Source organism: Mustela nivalis, assembly GCF_964662115.1.
Source record: "Mustela nivalis genome assembly, chromosome: 7".
NCBI classification, from domain to species: Eukaryota; Metazoa; Chordata; class Mammalia; order Carnivora; family Mustelidae; genus Mustela; species Mustela nivalis.
The window spans coordinates 37,767,744-37,787,634 of NC_139026.1; the positions used below are offsets into that span (position 1 = coordinate 37,767,744).

At 37.7% G+C, this 19,891-nt stretch overlaps 1 protein-coding gene across 2 annotated transcripts in view; it reads right to left on the minus strand.

Annotated features, from left to right (window-relative positions):
- Positions 1-19,891, minus strand: part of OTOGL (otogelin like) — a gene marked incomplete at its 5' end in the record, with an annotated part of 379,802 nt that overhangs the window by 67,456 nt on the left and 292,455 nt on the right. For both annotated transcript variants that reach the window (XM_082742761.1, XM_082742762.1), the window contains 7 exons: positions 4,997-5,135; positions 5,902-6,009; positions 10,800-10,962; positions 12,527-12,579; positions 14,474-14,548; positions 15,435-15,600; positions 18,427-18,636. In XM_082742761.1, coding sequence (XP_082598887.1) covers positions 4,997-5,135; positions 5,902-6,009; positions 10,800-10,962; positions 12,527-12,579; positions 14,474-14,548; positions 15,435-15,600; positions 18,427-18,636 — 914 coding nt within the window. The remainder of the gene's footprint in view (positions 1-4,996; positions 5,136-5,901; positions 6,010-10,799; positions 10,963-12,526; positions 12,580-14,473; positions 14,549-15,434; positions 15,601-18,426; positions 18,637-19,891) is intronic.

Genomic DNA, 19,891 nt, shown 5'->3' on the forward strand with positions numbered 1-19,891 from the left:
ATGATACAATATTTAAGAGTTAGTTTACATGGATAAAGTAGAAAATTAATTAAATGCTAATTTTTTGAAAAGATACTGACAGAGGTGCCTGGGTGGTTCAGTCAGTTAAGCATTCAACTTTTGATTTTGGCTCAGGTCATGATCTCAGGGTCCTGAAATCGAGCCCTGAATGGGGCTCTGCACTGGGTATGGGGTCTGCTTAAGATTCTCTTTATTCTCTTTCCTCCTCCTTCTGCCCCTCCCACCTACTCCACTCGTGCTCTCTCTCTCTCTCAAAAAAAAAAAAAAAAATGGCACATAATTAATTCCATAAACTCCAAGATTTTCATCTTCTTACTGAAATAGATTAAAAAATACCCCAGGGTTGTCTATAATGTTTTGTTCATATAATTTTAAAAATTAAATAAAAGTAATGTATTTTTCACTTCCATTTTAGCTTTGGCAACATTAATGTATCAGAAATGATAGGGAATTTTCTTTATATTTTTATCATACAGTTTAATTTCATTATAAATGTTTCTGATTTTCCTGATATAAAAATGTTTAGGAAACTATAAAAAAACTGATGTGCATTAAAAATATCCACTGTATTATAGACAAGGTATATTATACTATTAATAAAGGTCTAAGTTGTTGTCTTTTTGTCTCTGATTCCTTTGTCCTCAGCATGGTTGTCACACAAAGAATATTAATAAAAACTGCACCTGGAAGACAAACCACACTAAGAACCTCATTTCAGGGAATAAAAATGATTAGTTTAGAGACGGCAAATACGTGTAAATGATTACTACTTGGAGAAAATTTTAAATTGGCTGCCCATCTCCTGAGTTTGTAACTATAAGATCATTTTAGAGTAGTTTTTCTTCTGTGGGACTGAAGTGGAAATAAAGATTGGAGACGATCAGAATTTGCTGAACAGGAAGTCAGTCAAAAATATCAAAAGAGGGGCGCCCGGGTGGCTCAGTTGGTTAAGCAGCTGCCTTCGGCTTGGGTCATGATTCCAGAGTCCTGGGATCGAGCCCCGCATCAGGCTCCCTACTCAGCAGAGAGCCTGCTTCTTTCTCTCCCCCTCTCCCTGCCGCTCTACTTACTTGTGCTCTCTCTCTAGCTCTCTGTCAAATAAACAAATAAAATATTTAAAAAAAATCAAAAGATTTTTGTAATAGGGAATAAAATTTCCAGTCAATGTTAGGATGGCCACAGGAAGAGAAAGTGAAAGATAGCATACTTATCACTTTTAAAAGAAATACTTTTATATAAACTCTCTAATGTTTTTAGGATCTCAGTTTGTTCCTTACTTAGAGATTTGCAGAGGAAACAAACATGGAAGCATGGAACCTGTAAGCCCTATGTTCTAAGAAACTCTTGAAGAAAGGAACCATCAGAAGATATTGAGGAGTGATCAGAGACAAGGGACCAGCAGAGGCAGCAGAATGACAAAGCACAAGCTACATTAAAGGAAAAAAAAAAGATAAACTTTTAAAAGTTTAATGAGGTTTTGCATTCAGGTCATCATTGACTTTTGTAGTTGAAATTTTATGAGTTTTGTGATTAGGTGATTAATGACTAACCCCCCCTCCACCACACCCCAGCCTCATGTTCAGAGGCAAGGCCCATCTTTATTTTTGGTGATCATCATACTTGCACTCCTCAATCAAGGGCCTGACACAAGAAGGCAAACCAGAAACATTAATGGGACAAATGATGGAGAGTGATGAAATTAGAAGCATTTTCAGCGGCTTAAGGAGAGCACCAAACGTTTAAGATCTCACCTGAAGAAAAGGTTGAAAACCTAATCTGGAACAAATTATAAGAAGAAGTCGAGCAGTGATTGGGGCTTATCATAGATTAGATAGAAGCAGAGTTACAGATAGTAATACAGAGTAGTAATACAGTAGTAATAGAGAAGTAGCCTCTGAATCTGGGTAGTTAGAATATTGTATTTCCTATTTTTGCCGAAGATACCCAGTGTTCTCTCTTTTTGAGTTTACAGCCTAGGTCAAGATGTCATTTGGTTCCTCATCTCTTTTTACTGTTAAACAAGTCTTACTTCTGGTTATAACTTTGTCTTAAATGTGCTTCAAACCACTTAAAAAACAATGTGCTGTATATTCCATATGCTAATACAGGAAAGGGTAAACAGCCTCCAAAATAAATAAAATATCAGAGAACCTGGATTTTTAAAGTTTGACGAGCTTCAACAAAGATATTGTAAGTACTTACTTTGTACCTAAAACTAGATTACAATGAGAATGCCACAATCCAGAGATTGGGGGTGGGGGGACTTCCATATCTCTTTGAATGTGACGGTCAAGTTACTTATAAAGTAAAGCTGAATAAGTATTAATTTTTAGAAGTCTAATTGGCAAATGAAGAGACATGTTTATGGATGAGGTTGCTGGATCCACCAGAAGGTCCTAAGTTTCACCAGATAAAAATGTATTACACATAACAAAAATAAAACCTAGAATTATTTGTAATCAAGGAAGGAGGAAAGAGAACTGTTTGACATGGAAGAGAGAATTAAATCTGTACTTCACAGAAATTATTCTTGTCCATGAAAAAGTAGTAATTAAATGAAAGGGCAAGCAGCAATTCTATCCTTCTCAAAGGAAATGCTTATTCTTCCCCAAAAAGAGAAAGCTAGGTGTGTAGAGTAAACAAAGAAATCAAAACCAAACCAAACCAAACCAAATAAAAAAATTACGGAAGAAAAATTGAAACAGGGAAAAAAACAAAGCAAAACCTTAAGCATTGAGAATTTTACTATCCAGCATGAAAAGATTTCAAACCCATGAAAATTAGGCTGCATTGTTAACCACTAATTCATCTTGGATATGAAATAATTATCTGCTCCATGATCAAGTAACTTATTTCTTGACTTACCAAGTATATGTTGATCAAATTATCCTAATTATTTTGGGGCCTGGTACTGGTTTTACTGATTTTCATAAAAATGTCCATTATAATATAGTAAATAATTCTCTAGTATAATTCTAATTAATTATTAATAGTAGTTTTTCTTCTCTTTAATTACTAAATTGAAATCCGTGAAACTTATATTCTGAAGTCTGTCTTTTGTAAACGCTTTCTTTTTTAAAGAACATTGTTAAAGTACCAAAAGGAAAAATACTTCTATTTTGGTAAAAAAAAAAAAAAAAAAAAAAAAAAAAAGCAATTCCAGAACTTAAAAATATAGACTTTAATCTTACCACATGAATCCTAATGACAGATCTTAATCTAGATATTAAATTCAGGATCTAAATTTCATTGCTTACTAAGAGATTGGAAGACTATTTCCTGTGACATATCTTCTCATACACAGACAAGCATATCTTATTAAAATTTGAAATTGAACATGAGATATTGATTTTTAACAGAAGAATATAGTAGCAAATTAAAGTTATGATAGGAGTCAGGTTTTAAAAGTCTAAAAGTCAAACTTTAATGGCTCTTGCCTGCTAAATGGAATGATACTCTTACAGTGAAGCACCAGAAATAAATGAATACATATATACATACATATACAGTTTTTTTTTAAGGCTGCTATTATCATTCAGCAACAAACACAAGCACATACTTTCACTTAACCAAAAATCAGAGTTGAGACAAATATTCTACTTGAAATGTTTTCTGCACAATCATTGTTTTAAAATAGACTGGTAAACACTATGATTTCTCTACTGTGAAGACAAATGAGGGGTTGAGGAAAAGCCAGGCAGAGCATAGAGCTCAAATAAGTAGTTAGTAAGAGTTCGCCAAATGCTCAGCATTTTGCAAAATGAGTTGGGGAGGGAAAAAAATGTAAGGCATGATTCCAATCTTCTCAACTTCAGAATTTTCTTGGACAAATCTGGATTTATTCTTTATGAAACTTGAAATTGTTCCTAGTGGAAGCTGAGGATAGTATCAAATGGGAAATTTAATGGTTTAAAACATAAGCAGGAGTTGTTTAAGTTTAGAACACAAGGGATTTCACCTTTTTTTTTTAATTTAATAGAACTGATACAAAATAGGAATGTGTCTACTTTGTTGATACATGCTTTAAAGAACAGGATCACACACACACACACACACACACACACACACACACACACACACACCTCTATTAACATAAAAGCCTTACCCAGAAATAAGACATGCATTCAAGATAATCACAGGTTACCTTACTGGAAGAAAAGATGTTATTTTGTTTATTCTTGTACAACTTCTTTCTAAAGTTAACATTTTTATATTTAGAAATTTAATTCTGGGGTCAGTGATGTCTAAATAAAATGCAGGTATAAAGAAAACCCAAATGCATTAAGCATATGAGAAATTTTAAGGATTTTATCGGGTACACTAAGCCCAGGGTTGACTATAGTATATCATCAAGATAATGTATCTAGAATTAAGAATAATGTCTCTTTCTTGCTATAATCATGAACAATACATATTATTCAGTGCATGGTTTAATGTCTTATATTTATATTCACCAAACTAAGCCCATAAAAATAAAAATGGTTGGCATTTATTGAACACTTACTATACATCAAGCACTGTCTAAAAGCTTTACATAATTTTATCTTATTTAATCCTAAAGACTACCCCAGGATACAGGTACAATTATTATCCCCATTTTGCAAATTAGAAAACAGAAGCAGAGAAAGTTTAAGAAGTAGCCCATCTCATTGAGCCCCACTTTGGGCTCTCTTCTCAGCAGGGAGTCTGCTTCCCCCCCCCCCCAACCCGCCTTCTCTGCCTGCTTCTCTGCCTACTTGTGATCCCTCTCTGTCAAAGAAATAAATAAAATCTCTAAAAAAAAAAAAAATTAGCCCACCTCCTATTAAATAATAAAATTTATGAGTCAAAGTGAAATGTGAAATGTTTAAAATTGCTATCACTTTTGTAGGTTTTATTAATGGCATGTGGATTTGATGTATCATATATTGGCATACTTGTTTTTTACATTAAGCTTTTACACAAGGGCAAATAAAAGTACCTAATTGTGACATACCTTTATCAGAAATACCTGGCAATCACTGATATAGTCATATTCCAGTCCGTCAAAAGAATGATAATGCCGGTCCCCATATATTGTACACACAGCCGGGCATGGATAGTAGGTGCAATTGAACATCCCTCGTCGACAAACACTAGCCAAAAATAACACCAGTTATCTCTCTAAGACGTTTGGCTCTAATTAGAGTTTTGCAAGTGGTAAAAACATTGTAAGCTTTGTATTCAAGAACATTCACTGAGCCAAGAGCCCTTAGTTATATGCCAATTGGTTCAATAACATTTATTACATTGACAAATTAGGCCTATGTTTATCACTTTGCTTAAATATATTATCAGAGAGCACAATCAAGCCTAAAAATTGTTACTTCGTTCACCTGAAAGCAGAAGACAGAATAAATTATTGAACATAGCCTTGATGGGAGCAAAAAAACCCATAATGCCATCTCCTATATTTGGATCAGTTTAAATATACTACATGTGACATTGTTCATGAGCTTGGTTTTTTTTTTCCCACATTTTAAAGAAATTATATTTCAATTTTGTTTTATGGGATTGTTTTGGCTTATATCCAAACATAAGACCTTATATTAAATGTGATCTTCTCTTTGGTGCATTTATTAATTTCTTATAAATTTGAGATATTCTTATCCTTATTAAATTTTCAAGTTTTCACATTTCACGGTTTGTTTTTTTTTCCCCCTGGGCTAAAGAAATATGCCTCAAAATAATGGTATGATTCCCCTGTAGGAATAGCTTTCTACCAACTCCTGAATGCCTTTAAAATCTTATTTACTCAGGCTTGATTTAGTGTTTTCTCAAGTCAGTCACATTAACTATAAGATGATCGAAACTAATACAATTGCTTAGGAAAAATGTTTTGAAATAAATGGATCTCATTACCAGGTATAACATGGTGTAGCAATCACTTCTCCTGAGAGGTACTCCCAATCTTTCCAGATACACGGACAGCTTTCAGGAACATAACATTTTCCTTTGTGCTCTGCCATTCTTCCGATGAAGAAGTAAATGCTATTTAGTTTCAGTTTTTTAAGAATCAGAAATCTTGTTATATTCACCACCATCTATATTTGTTACCACTGCCACAGGCATGTTCTCTCTGACTTATGGAGGGGGTGGATCTAATCTTTTGCTCTCTCTTTTTCACACAGTACCTTGCAGATCATAAGAGTAAATGAAATGCCAGCAAGTGATCAGTTGCAATATTTTTAACTGTTTGTTATTGCTTAGCACAATAAAAGATAAACACAAGCTTAAATTTCCGGGAACAGTGAGCTATTGTGAAAACAACATTTAAAGAATATGTGAGGGCCCTTTTTTTGGTATTTGCTACTTAAGAGAAAAAAATCCATAGGGCCTAAAAAATTTTCAATAAAAGAGTAAATTATGAAATGGATAACCTTTTCTGTTGCAGGACAGAGAGAATAATCAAACGCTCCTTATGGGGGAGACTGGGTGGCTCAGTGGGTTAAGCCTCTGCCTTCAGCTCAGGTCATGATCCCAGGGTCCTGGGATTGAGCCCCATCGGGTTCTCTGCTTAGCAGGGAGCCTGCTTCCTCCCTTCTCTCTTTCTGCCTGCCTCTCTGCCTACTTGTGATCTCTGTCAAATAAATAAAATCTTAAAAAAAAAAAAAAAAGCTCCTTATGTAAGTGCTTAAATTTAAAATCCTGAGAGTTAAGATGTGTTTTGAATAAAAAGTCACTATATCAAGTGTTTCACATTTTTTATTAATAGTATATTTAAATGTTAGTGTCCTTTAATGTGTTATTTCCTTCTTGAAAGGTCATCCCATAAAAAAGTATCTTAAAATATCTATGAATAGAACAATTAAATATTATAATCTCAAGGGATAATTATTGTTAGTGTATTTTCAAAATATTTTGATTTGAAAATTTATGATACATATTCCAATACCCTTAATATAAATATATAGAAAAATATTTCAATATGCTTAAACTCTTTTCTCAAGAATTTATTTCATCAACAATAAAATACTACTAATAAAGAAAATTGAAATTATAATAATATAACTAATATACTAATTTAAAATAAAATAATAAACACAGGTAACTATTAAAAATAGAAAATATATGGGGCGCCTGGGTGGCTCAGTGGGTTAAGCCTCTGCCTTCAGCTCAGGTCCTGATCTCAGGGTCCTGGGATCGAGCCCCACATCGGGCTCTCCGCTCAGCAGGGAGCCTGCTTCCTCCTCTCTCTTTGCCTGCCTCTCTGCCTACTTGTGCTCTCTGTCTGTCAAATAAATAAATAAATAAAAATCTTAAAAAAAATAGAAAATATGAAGTGTTTTCTGAATATTCTTTAAAATGTTATAATTCATTGCTATCAAAATTTACATAGAGGGGCATCTGGGTGGTTCAGTGGGTTAAAGCCTCTGCCTTCGGCTCAGGTCCTGATCCCAGGGTCCTGGGATCAAGCCCCACCTCGGGCTCTCTGCTCAGCAGGGAACCTGCTTCCCCTCCTCTCTCTCTGCCTGCCTCTCTGCCTACTTGTAATCTCTGTCTGTCAAATAAATAATAAAATAAAATCTTTAAAAAAAATTTACATAGAAGTCAAGAATTCCGGATTCTTGCCTCTTCTCTCGAGTAAAAATGATCCCATTATTTTCCTTCTCTGCTTTCGCTCTCACAGCTCCTCTAGCACAGCACTGTAATTCCTTATTTAATGTATACATTGTCCATTAGACTTCACACTCCATTCAGGAAGGCATGAATATCTTGATGGTTGTGTCCTGAAGTCTAACATACAGCAGACACTCAATTATTGAATAAAGGTGACCAAGTGAACCTATGTAAATGCTGCATTAACTCATTTAGATTTCTTCCTTTCAGACAACAGAGTCCGAGAGTCTCGGCTCCCCCATCCCACACTTCTCTCCACGTTCCCTGGCATCATCGTCATTTCTCCTCTGCCTGGAAAACCCTGCTCCTCCCCAGCTCAGCCCAAACAACTCCTCACCATTTAAGACTCAAATTAATGCAATCTTTTATGTCCCACATTCCCCATAGAAATTTGTAAAAAACCTTTACTAGAGGATCCATCTCAATGAACTGCAAGTACTTGATTAACTCTCTCATAGAGAAATTTTAAAAAAAACACAAACAGCAAAAACTAATATTTTTGAGTGCCTCCTTGGCCCAGCCACTATTCCAACCACTTTAAATACAGCACTAACTCACCTAATCCTAGTGACAGTCCCACAGGCAGATTCTGTTGTTATAAATGTATTTTATAGTGCCCCCCACTTGTAGCTTAACACAGTGTCCCAAACATTAACACCACATGACTGGTACACTGCACGTACTCGACCCCCATGAAATAGACATTTGTAGATACACTTTAAAAAGAGGAAGCTGAGGGCGCCTGGGTGGCTCAGTGAGTTAAAGCCTCTGCCTTCAGCTCGTGTCATGATCCCAGGGTCCTCGGATCGAGCCCCGCACTGGGCTCTTTGCTCAGCAGGGAGCCTGCTTCTTCTTCCCTCTCTGCCTACCTCTCTGACTACTTGTGATCTCTGTCTGTCAAATAAATAAAAATCTTAAAAAAAATAAATAACAAATAAAAAGAGGAAGCTAAGATTCCAAGTGGTTAAGTCACTTGCCCTGAGGTACTTCAGCTAATAAGGAGAGCCAATATCTGAACCATTTTTATATGACACTTTTCACTATATTACTTTCCATTTCTTTAATCCATAGTGATTTCTTTTCTTTTCAGATTTATTTATTTGAAGAGGGGGAGGGGCAAAGGAAGAGGGAGGGAAACTCAAGCAAACTCCCCACTGAGCTTGGAGCTTGACCAGAGACTCAACTGCAACCCTGAGATCACCACCTGAGCTGAAACCAAGAGTTTGACACTAACAAACAAAAGGAGCCACCCAGACGCTCCAACAATGATTTCTAAACCAAGGAATGAGGATCTTTCCTTTCATACTCAATGAACTGCTGTCACTCTGAGGAGACCCATAAAACAGGGGGTATGAGGCTTATTGTCCTAAAATAAGCCAGCCAAGGTCATATGGAAGACAATCCAAATCATATTACCATGAACAGCTTTGTAACAGGAAAGTTATATATAATAAAATTATTTCCAAATCAGTCAAAGGCCTCTTAGTTAATTCCAACCATATTTACTTCAATACAATAAGAGAAGGTGGGAGAAAATTTCTTGAGTTTTGTAATGAAATTAGACCAGTAAATCAATCAATCATTGTTGAACTAAAAAGTCAAAGGTGACAGTAACTAGATATTCTTAAAAAAAAAAAAAAAAAAAGAGCGTCAACTGCAAGCCTGTGAAACAAAATTAGGATGCAGCTTTATCTAATCAGCCATGCACCCTTGAGTCGTAATCATATCACAATTAATCAAGTGATGTTGTAGGTTTCAATTATTTTACCATCATAAAGGTGATATTTCCCTTGTCCTTTTTACTAAAATGTCTTCCTCACTCATCTGCTCTAGGACCTGGTTTCTACCTGCCTTTATTCTCCCACGCACAGACACCTGTTCTTTCAACCTCTTCCCTTTCTGAAGAGATTGGTACAGTACCAAGTCATTTGGCTCTTCCCTCTACTCCAGATGGGGATGGACAAATGCCAACTCTCCTGAGAAACAGACCACAAAACCTCTCTCTTCTTTGCTCATGGTTCAGATGACCCGAGCCCAGGAATCCCTCTTTGTGAATAGGCTCACCAAGGAAGAACGGGTGACCTGTTTGCCTCAGATGGCCTCTCCTTGTGCTCTGCCTCCACTCACTACCAGGGGAGGGAGGGCCAGTGAGGTCAGATGTTATGTGCCTGCAGGAAAACGAATAACCACCAGATTCTGTACTTAACTTCCCCATGTACGAGGCATTCCTGCTATTAAAGGAAACTTACAAAAATAGGAGTAGATTATGCTGCCATAAGATAGTGATTCATATTTATTGAGTACACACACACACACACACACACACACCGTATATCACAGGCTTAAAAGAAACTTGCAGAAAAATAACTCCGCTAACATCAGCAGAGCTGGGGTTTGAACTCCAGTGTGTTTGAACCCAGAGATCCCGCTGTTACCCACTGCCCTGTGTAGCCTCAACACACCATTTTTTGTAACATCCATTAAGCGAAGCAGTTGGCAAGATGCCTGAGTGGCTTAGTTGGGTAAGCATCTGACTCTTGATTTCAACTCAGGTCATAATCTCAGGGTTGTGGGTTCGAGCCTCCCATCAGACTCCAGGCTCAGCATAGCGTCTGCTTGAGATTCTCTCCCTCGGCCCCTCCCCCTACTCATGCTAAATAAATAAGCAAAATCTTAAAAAGGTAAAAATAAAAAAATAAAGCAGTTGGCATCACTGTTATGACTTAATTTCAACAACAGTAATAGCACAACAGAATATACAAAAGATATGCACTTAAAGTATTTTAAATAGATAATGGCTCACTATCATGTTCTGAAAATTGCAGTCAAAACAGAAGATAAACGTCAAGTCCATCCTGAAATGAGTTCTCTCTTCAATTCATTGTACTACTTTAATAATATTGTACATATAACATGTGTGACATAATCATGTGTTATATGTCATATGTCATATTTAAAATACATGTGATATGTTACATGAATATAGCAAAATAATTGCAATAGTCTTCTAGTTGCCAATCAAAGTTAACCACAGTTAACCAAAGTCCAGAACAATTTTAGCTAAATATTTCTATCAAATATTTTGTCAAATCCTGAATATTTTCAAAAAAAAAGACAGAGAGAGAGAGAAAGACACTTACCCTGGAGCACAAACACAGCCACTTATACAGGGGGAGGATGGGGCACAAGTGAAGTTCATGGCCAGGTTTGCACATGTAGTCTCACAATTTACACCACCAGCTGGCAATTCAGGGTCAGGAAATCTGCAGTCAAAATACACTTTTCCTTCGGGACAGGCAGGAACTTCAGGGGAAAGACACAGAAAAAATGCCCTTAACTCTGTATTTGTTTCATAGACAAATAATCACACTGATAGGCATTTGTCGTCAAGGCAGAATTCATCCTAGAATATCCTACCAGTAATTACTAGCTGTTGCTCTGAGTCTGTAACATTCCGCTGAGGAACTTAGAAACCTTCTCCAGGAAGATTTTCTATTGTTTCCTACATTTCAGAAACTTATTGGGAGTTGGAAAACCTTCTCTGCTTTCCACAGAGCAATAACTAAACAACTATTGTATCATTTTCTAAAGTCAACAATCAGGGTATTTGGACTAATCCAAACATACACTTTCAATGTCTTGAAGACTGGTACGATACATACTTACACTCTTACAAAGCCATGTGTTTCCAATGAACACATGATAGGTTCAGGTCCTCCCCTCTGAGTCATTATTTACATCAGTCCTCAATAGAGTGTAGAAGTACAAAAGGAGACATAATTATAGGCAGTATAGGGGTTACATAGCCTTCCAGAAAGCTTTTGGGCTCAGAGAGATTCAGTAAGTTGCCTTCTTGGGGCCAATGGGACCAAATGGTGTGGATTCCTCTGTGAGAAGTCTGGCCACCTGGACTTTCCCTTTTTAACTTGAAGCCACCCTGAAGCAGATAGGGCAGGGCAAGGATGGCCCATTAATACTGAATATGTGTGTGGTCCATGAACACAGCCCATAAAGAAGCCTAGATAGTTTGAATCTTCGTAAAGCAAATGCAGAGCTTATAAAGCGAAGCAAATTTATTATAAATACATACAAGACCATACGAATAATTAAAAACAACAGCTCCATTTTATCAGCCTGCCCTCATTCTATCCATTAAAATCAATGAAGGCATTGTTGTTGTTATTTGTCTGGAATTTCTACACCATGACTAAAAACTCGAGGCTTTGTAGTGGTGAAAATAAATAATAGGTAGGGTACTTTCATATATAGGACTTTCAGGAATGATATGTAAGAGTAATATAACATTCTAAAGAGAGATGGCAGTAGATGTCATTTTGCAAGCCATGTTTACCTGATGGCTGCTGGTCCTGGAGTCTAAGAACCAGTGGCAGTGGCAGCAGAAATGTAGAATCTTGGGCATCACCCCTGACCAGCTTGATCAGAATTAATGTTTCACCAGGGTCCCCAGGAGATTGTGTATACATTACACCTGGGAAGTCCTGGTTTAGAGTAGTTTCCCAATTTCCAGTCCAGCTGGTTTCAACAGATGCCTGGATACATGAGCCTAAAGCCTTTGGTGTAGTCCCTGAAGTCGTTCTGGGGTGGGCGGCCTGTAGGCAGCATCCCCGGGTTGAACAGCTCTGCCCCTCTGCAGCCTTATCAGTTCACCCCAAGATGTCCTACAAATATTATAATTATCAACATGAAAAAACTAAGGAAGCACTGGAGCACCATGCTGAGGAACACTCCCAAGGCTACGTATTCATGCATCTTGGCAAGGTGGGCTGCGATGGATTTATGACTTCCAGAAAAATGGGAAAGGTGTTAGAGCTGCGTTCTTTAAGGAAAACACCTATCTCGATCTTACCAGTAGAGGGCGTTGCTGGTTCATCACATTTCACGGTCCCATTGGAACACTGGCTGGCAGAGGTAAACAAATAGTTAATTTATGAAGCCACACCTCAGTTTTTTTCTGTATTTCAAAAACAATCTATTGTGCAAGCACTGATTGGATAGACAGATAAATGTTACTTTTTCCACATATATTTTTTTTAATAAATAGGCTATTGGTTTAGGCCCAATTTGAAAAAAATTATTTCGGTTCATTTTTTATCAAACACGTATGTCGGGGGCACTGCAATGGGCATAGGGAATACAAAACCCAAAATTCATGGTCTTCACCCAAGTACTTATATTCTAGTAAGAAAGGAAAACACAAATAAACAATGTATGCAGTATGACATATGCAATAGAGAAAGATGTTCAAAATATGAAAGTAAAGCGCCGAAAAATGTCTTAAAATCTCTTGGCAACTGACATCAAGATAGTCAAAGACGGTAAAGCCTGGACAGTCTTAAAGAATTGGATGTAGGTGATGATATGGATAAAGCAGGAAGGCTATAACACTCAGGGGAGATGTGGTACAAAGCAGTGTTCTGTGTGACAAAGTACAATGCAAGAAGTGACAGGAGATGCAGATGGCAAAGAGGCCAAGGTCAACCTCATTAAGATGCTAAGCCTTTATCCCAGAGACCTTAAAAGGAGAGGTAATAAGGTTGGCTCCAATTCTAGAAAACTCCTTCTGGCAACAGTATTGAAGATAGAGTACAGTCACATTTCCCTTGCAACTTAAGATCTAAATTCAGGGCATAAAGCAAACCAAATCAAGCAAGATTAATCTTGAAAGTCCTTTAAAAAGATAGCACTTAACTATATGTCCATTTAAAAAAAATCAAGATAGGAAACAACACACGAGTTCTCAAGAACTCCATCATAAACAGCGTTTATTTCAGCTTTGGACCAGATCATGCATTCTATATTTGAGCCCAGGTTACATGAAACATACGCTTATGCATCATGTAACACTGAGCTGACACCCAGAGGTACAGTTCTCTCGCACTGGGCATGGCAGAGGGGAACCAAGGGATCTCGGGGCCCAGATCCAGGTTTTCCATATCATATGTTCCCTGGGACATAGGGTTACGGGGGTGAGTGTTTGAATAACAGACATCAAACCCTTAGAAGGGTACCAGAACTGCAGAATATGCACAGTGAGGCTTAGATATCATTATTACCATTATTATTATTACTGTTATCTGCTGTCTATTATTATCTGCTGGTTCCTGTGGTGCAACTGAAAGATGGAGATTGGGAGTTGGATGGAGATCCATGCGGACTACTGCATGGATGTGTGTGCATTTTTAACGAACAGGTTAGGACAGGAAAGAGTGTTATCCTATTTATAAGTGCTCTCTTGCTAGGATCGATGTCACTAGGGAGGAGGTTCACTGATTTCAGCATGTGATATCAGCTGGTCAGTCCAACTAAAATCCCTCAGCAACTTGCAATCTTTCTTTCTTTCTCTCTCTCTCTTTTTTTTTTTTTTTTTAGAGAGAGAGAGAGAGAGCACAAGCAGGGGGAGAGGCAAGCAGAGGGAGAAGCAGGCTCCGTGATAAGCAAGGAGCCCAGTGCAGGACTCGATCCCAGGATCCCAGGATCATGATCCAAACTGAAGGAAACCACTTAACCCACTGAGCCACCCAAGTGCCCCAACTTGCAGTATTTCTGAGAACCAAATCCCTCAAAGGGCTTCCATTTCACTGCATGCCACTACAATTAGTAACTGTTTTCTGCAGTTATGAGTACAAGACTTAGGCATTCTGGGCTGAAATGTAATATACATATGGAAAAAGCCACATAAAGGTTATCTCTATATTTTAAATCACAGAAATCATTTTTAAAATCACAGTTTGGGTTAAAGGAGTCTATCAGTTCTTGTTGTCAAGTATAAGCCCCATCATTGAAATGAATCTACCATAAGCCCGACGGTGTTGGGATGAGCTCCCCGGGTTGATAAATGCTGCCCCTATAATGACACCGGCAGTGAAATCTATTAAAAAAAAGGGGGGGGGGGGAGAAGGGGAGTTAAGTTAATAAAATAGTATATACATAAAAAAAAATCCACGAAAATTTATGTAGCCCTTCTGCTCCGTATTGGTCATTATAAGGCACACACCGAAGATGACCCTATCCATCGCCTGTGCACAGTTCTACCATATGAATGGTGGGAACTGTTTCCCTGGGGAGTGTCGTGCAGCTTCAGATCATGTTTCCTACATACAGAAGCTCTAGGGTGTGAGTCACAGTAGAGACTATGTTGTTTAAGTCACAAAAACGTCCCCGAATGCACTTCAGAGAAACATAATCGATATACCATCCCGCCCTACGTGCGAGACAAAAGTCCTGATCTCACAGGAGATGTCAGGACGTTCTGAGCGCTGACAGACAATCCTGCTCCTGAAATTTGTCACACGACAGTGAAACCAAAACCTTATTATTAATTTTGATGTGGTAAAAACAAGCAGGGATAAACGTTGGGATTAACCATCACTTTCCTTCGCTGTTTCTACAGCTATTGGTGAACATGGGCAGGGTTAAAAATAAGTCAGTAAAGGTAAAGACAGCAAGAAAGATTAATGACACAGCTCACAAGCAGATCTTTGCCTATATACATACTTGTGTAGGGGGAAAGTGGTTATTCAATAATGGAGAAAATTTATTTCCCAGTAAATGGTGCTGAGTTGGTTAAATTTGAAAAAAGAAAGAAAGAGAGAGAGAGAGAGAAAAGAAAAGAAAAGAAGAAAAGAAAAGAAAAGAAAAGAAAAGAAAAAAGAAAAGAGAAAGGAAAAGAAAAGAAACAAAACAAGCATGCAAGCCCATTGAACCTGTAAGGACAAAGAGACCCTGGAGCCCAGCAGCCCATTCCTGTGACTTACATGGGCACACAAAAGCTAAGCGTGTCTTCATAGTATTTGCCTTCCGGACAGTTGCAGCCTTCAGCGCAGTCGTCATTACACTGCTCGGGGGCGGCGAGGGCAGTGCAGGAGCGCCGACAAAAGGAGGAGCAGTGATGGTACAGCATGCCCTTCTGGCATACGACCCCTAGGATGAAGGAGCAACAGTGAGAAGGACTGCCCCAGGAGGCAGAGACATTTATGCTGGGTCATAGGCCTCTGATAGAAGCATGAAAAACCAAGATACATTATACATCGGTAAACCTTAGAACATTCCATAATCTTATAATAGAAATAGTAAACAAGGGTGCCTGGATGGCGCAGTCACTCAGCATCTGCCTTCGGCTCAGGTCATGATCTCAGGGTCCTGGAATTGAGTCCCACACTGTGGGGGTCCCTGCTCAGCGGGGAGCCTGCCTGTCCCTCTTCTTCTGCCCCTCTCCCCTGCCCCCTGATTGTGCTCATGCTCTCTCTCAAATAAATTTTTTTAAAAATTACTTTAAAAAAGATATATATATTTATTTTATATATATTATATTTTTATATATATTTCTTTATATAGAAAGAAATAATAAACAAATAAGCAAATAAATAAAATGCTTACAGTTGGCCCTTGAATAATATGGGTTTGAACTACACGGGTTGGTCCACCTATACTTGGATTTTTTCAATAAATAAAGAACAGGAGTAAATGTATTTTCTTTATGATTTTCTTAATAACATTGTCTTTCCTCTGGCTTGCTTTATTATAAGAATATACTACATAATACATAAGCAAAATATGTGTTTATTGACCATTTATGTTATCTGTAAGGCTCTTCGCAATAGTAAGCTATTAGTAGTTAAGTGTTACGGGGAGTCAAAAGCTATACATGGATTTGGAGTGTATAGGTGGTGGGGAATCAGTGCCCCCAACTCCCACATTGTTCAAGGATCAACTGTATTTGCCTCAATAGAAGTGTAACAGATGTATAAAGTTTCTATTTTGAAACATTCTGAAGTGTGACATTCCATAACAGTCTAACAATCTGTACTATATTCTTTTAATATATAAGGTATTTGCAAGTCCAAATAAACTTTCTGTCCTCACATTTTAAATCTATTGCTGCTATACTGACATCATCTTGTTTGTGACATTCTTTAAAGCTAAGTAACCTTTAAGTCCTCTACAAATAAGGCAAAAGTTGGCTTAATTGATTCATACTCAGAGATCTGATTCATGTTCATACTTTTTTCTAAACCTTCCCAATTTCTCTTTAGACCAACCCAAACTGGTTATAGTAGACAAGGTAAAATAATTTAAAAACACACCTGTAAAAAAGCTAAAAAAAAAACCTAGAGGGGTGTCTGGGTGGTTCAGTCAGCTGAGTTTGGGGTCTACTTGAGATTCTCTCATTCTTCCTCTGCCCCTCCCCCAGCTTGTGTTTTTTCTCTCTCTCTCTCTCTCAAATAAAATCCTTTTTTTAAAAAAACCTAGAAAAAGCTAGATAAAATATAATGGAAATTATGTTAAATGTATAATTGATCTTGTGAGGAAAAAGTGGGCAAGGGGTTATCTCCCCAGATACCAGATGTGAAGAGGGAAATAAAATCCAGAACTTAGAGAAGAGAAAGGGAGAATGAGTCCCAGTAATCTTGAACCTTACATTTAACTCATGTAGGAAAGGGAAATGAGAGTTGATCCTTCACAAGGCAAGGAACTGGGAGAACTTTAACTTGACTCTCAGAAAAGCTCCTTCCTCAGTTAAAAGACATACTACAGCAGAGGTCAGCAAACTTTTTTTGTAAAGGGCCAAGTGGTACATGGCCTCAGCTTTGGAGGCCATACACACAGTCTCTGTCACAACTATTCAACTCCATCCTTATAGCTCCAAAGCAGCCATAGACAATATGGATGTATATGGGCAATAAGCTTTATTTACAAAAATATAGGAAGCCCAAAGGTATCATTTGCCAACTCCTGAACTAGAAGAAATTGGATCATAGTACAGGAAGAGGCCAGGAAATCTTCTCTGATTCTGTGGGGTGTCTGATGAAATAAAGTATCGTCTGAGAAATTAGAAATCTCAGATTTACATCCTGTGCAGTTTGGTATATGAATTTACATTACTTTTGTATTTACATTATTTTTATCTTAGAAAGCCCAAGCTGACAAATTACTATCAAAACTGGCCAGCCATACCCCTGCAGCAATAGGAAAAAGCTTAATGAAACCTGTAGCAGGGCGCGGGGATGGAAAGGTGGAGAGAGTAACACTCCTGAAACCCAGGGGCTGCAAGCTTCTAACAGCGGCAGGGCAAGGGGTAGCCCTTATATACATGAACTCATAAAAAATTATAGATCATAATCTCACAAAACAAACTGAGGGTTGCTGGGGGGAGGGGGGTTGGGAGAAGGGGGTGGGATTGTGGACATTGGGGAGGGTATGTGCTTTGGTGAGTGCTGTGAAGTGTGTAAACCTGGTGATTCACAGACCTGTACCCCTGGGGATAAAAATATATTTTTATAAAAAATTAAAAATTAATAAAAAAATTATAGATCATATAAAGAAAGGACACAATCTACCATGAATGAGACAACAGACACATAAGCCATGAGGTTGAACTTGAGATAATTGCCTGTTGTGTATTTACCTACAAATCACCTATATTTTCCAATACTTCGATGTGACATTTCTATGATGAATTTGTTCAGATTTTTCACATTATTTCCGCTGCATATCTCAAACCATGCTGTTATAACTCTAATTTTGCTTATAATAAAAATAGTACCAAAAAATTGGTCTTATCCCATATAGTTCTAATTTTAAGAAGTGAAGTACTTTGTTTGTTTTTCACGTTTGCACACTATAATCATATTCCAGATAACTTGGGCAATATTGACCTTTCTTAAAAAAAAAAAAAAGGCAGTTAATTACACAAAAATCTCTAAAGTGTCATCTGATCATCTTTATCTGTGCTGTCATCGTACTCACCACAGAACGAAATCTGAGCTCTGAAATCGATGATAACACCACGCTGGCCACAGAGGTAGGCGTAGTGGGCAAGAGCATTGCAGAGACAGGCGCTTCCACACTTGCAAGCATCATGGCGGCACAGCTGATAGTACAGCCCGGGGCTGATGTAGATGTGGCAAGCCGCAAAGAGCTCTCGGTGGATAACATCACAGTGTGCTGCATATCCAACTAACAACAACCCCCCCCCACCACCAAAATCCATTAGCACCTCATTTATTAGTCTAGATCATACCGCTAAGTTCCAAGTTCCAGAACTATCTAAGCATCCTGCTTTTCTAGGAACATACTGAATTGCAGTATTATTTTCAACAAGAATCACTATTTTCCATTTATGCTCTTTTGTGGATTTGTTTTTACCTTTAGTGATACTGATGGCAGCCCTTATTCCATACCTAATATGCTTTTAGCCAAAAAAAAAAGAAGAAGAAGAAGAAGAAGAAGTATTGTGTTATAGCTGAGTAAGAGAAGTAACAGAAGGGTCAATAGAAATGGCCTCAATCACTCCATTGTCTGTGGATCTTCATAGAAAATTGCCCCAATTCTGCTGTAAAGAATTGGTGAGTATTGGAAGGCTTATCTCCAGACAGCCACACACAGTGAGAGTGGTGCCAGACTGCGGATGCTGTAGCAACTCCCTAGAATACACAATTATCCAGGAAGGATTGGCAAACATCTCATTCCAATGAAGTCTCTGGGGTGAATGTACTGTGGCAGTTACCATACAGCCATGGAATACAATGTCTGCACAAGGCACAATGTCTGGCAAATATTAGGAGCTGAAAAATGTCTGATAAGTGAACCTAGGAATGCATGAATAAATGAATCATGAATAGAAATTAGGGATTGGATCACATGCTAAAGGCCATGAAATATAACTACCAAGCCATTTTGGGAGGTCTGTGTAACCATTTCTTGAAATTTATTGACTTTTCCCTTTAGAATGACTGATCAGATAGAAATGATGCAAGTAACCAAGTTTGACAAAGCAATCTAGATCCCATCTTTCTAAAAACAAACAAACAAACAAACAAACAAAACATCTGAACCCAGCCATAAAAAAGAATGAAATCTTGCCATTTGCAATAACGTCGATGGAGCTAGAGGGTAAATAATAAGGTAAGCGAAATAATAAGTCAGTCAGAGAAAGACAAATACCACATGATTTCACTCCTATGTGGAATTTAAGAAACTAAACAGATGAACATAGGGAGAAAACAAACCAAGAAACAGACGCTTAACTATAGAGAATAAACTGAAGGTTGCTGGAGCGGGGGTGGGGGAGGGATCAGCTAAATGGGTGATGGGTATGAAGGAAGGCACTTGTGATGAGCACCAGGTGTTATATGTAAGTGATGAATCACTTCTACACCTAAAACTAAGATTATACTGTATATTAACTAACTGGAATTTTCTTAAAAATCTG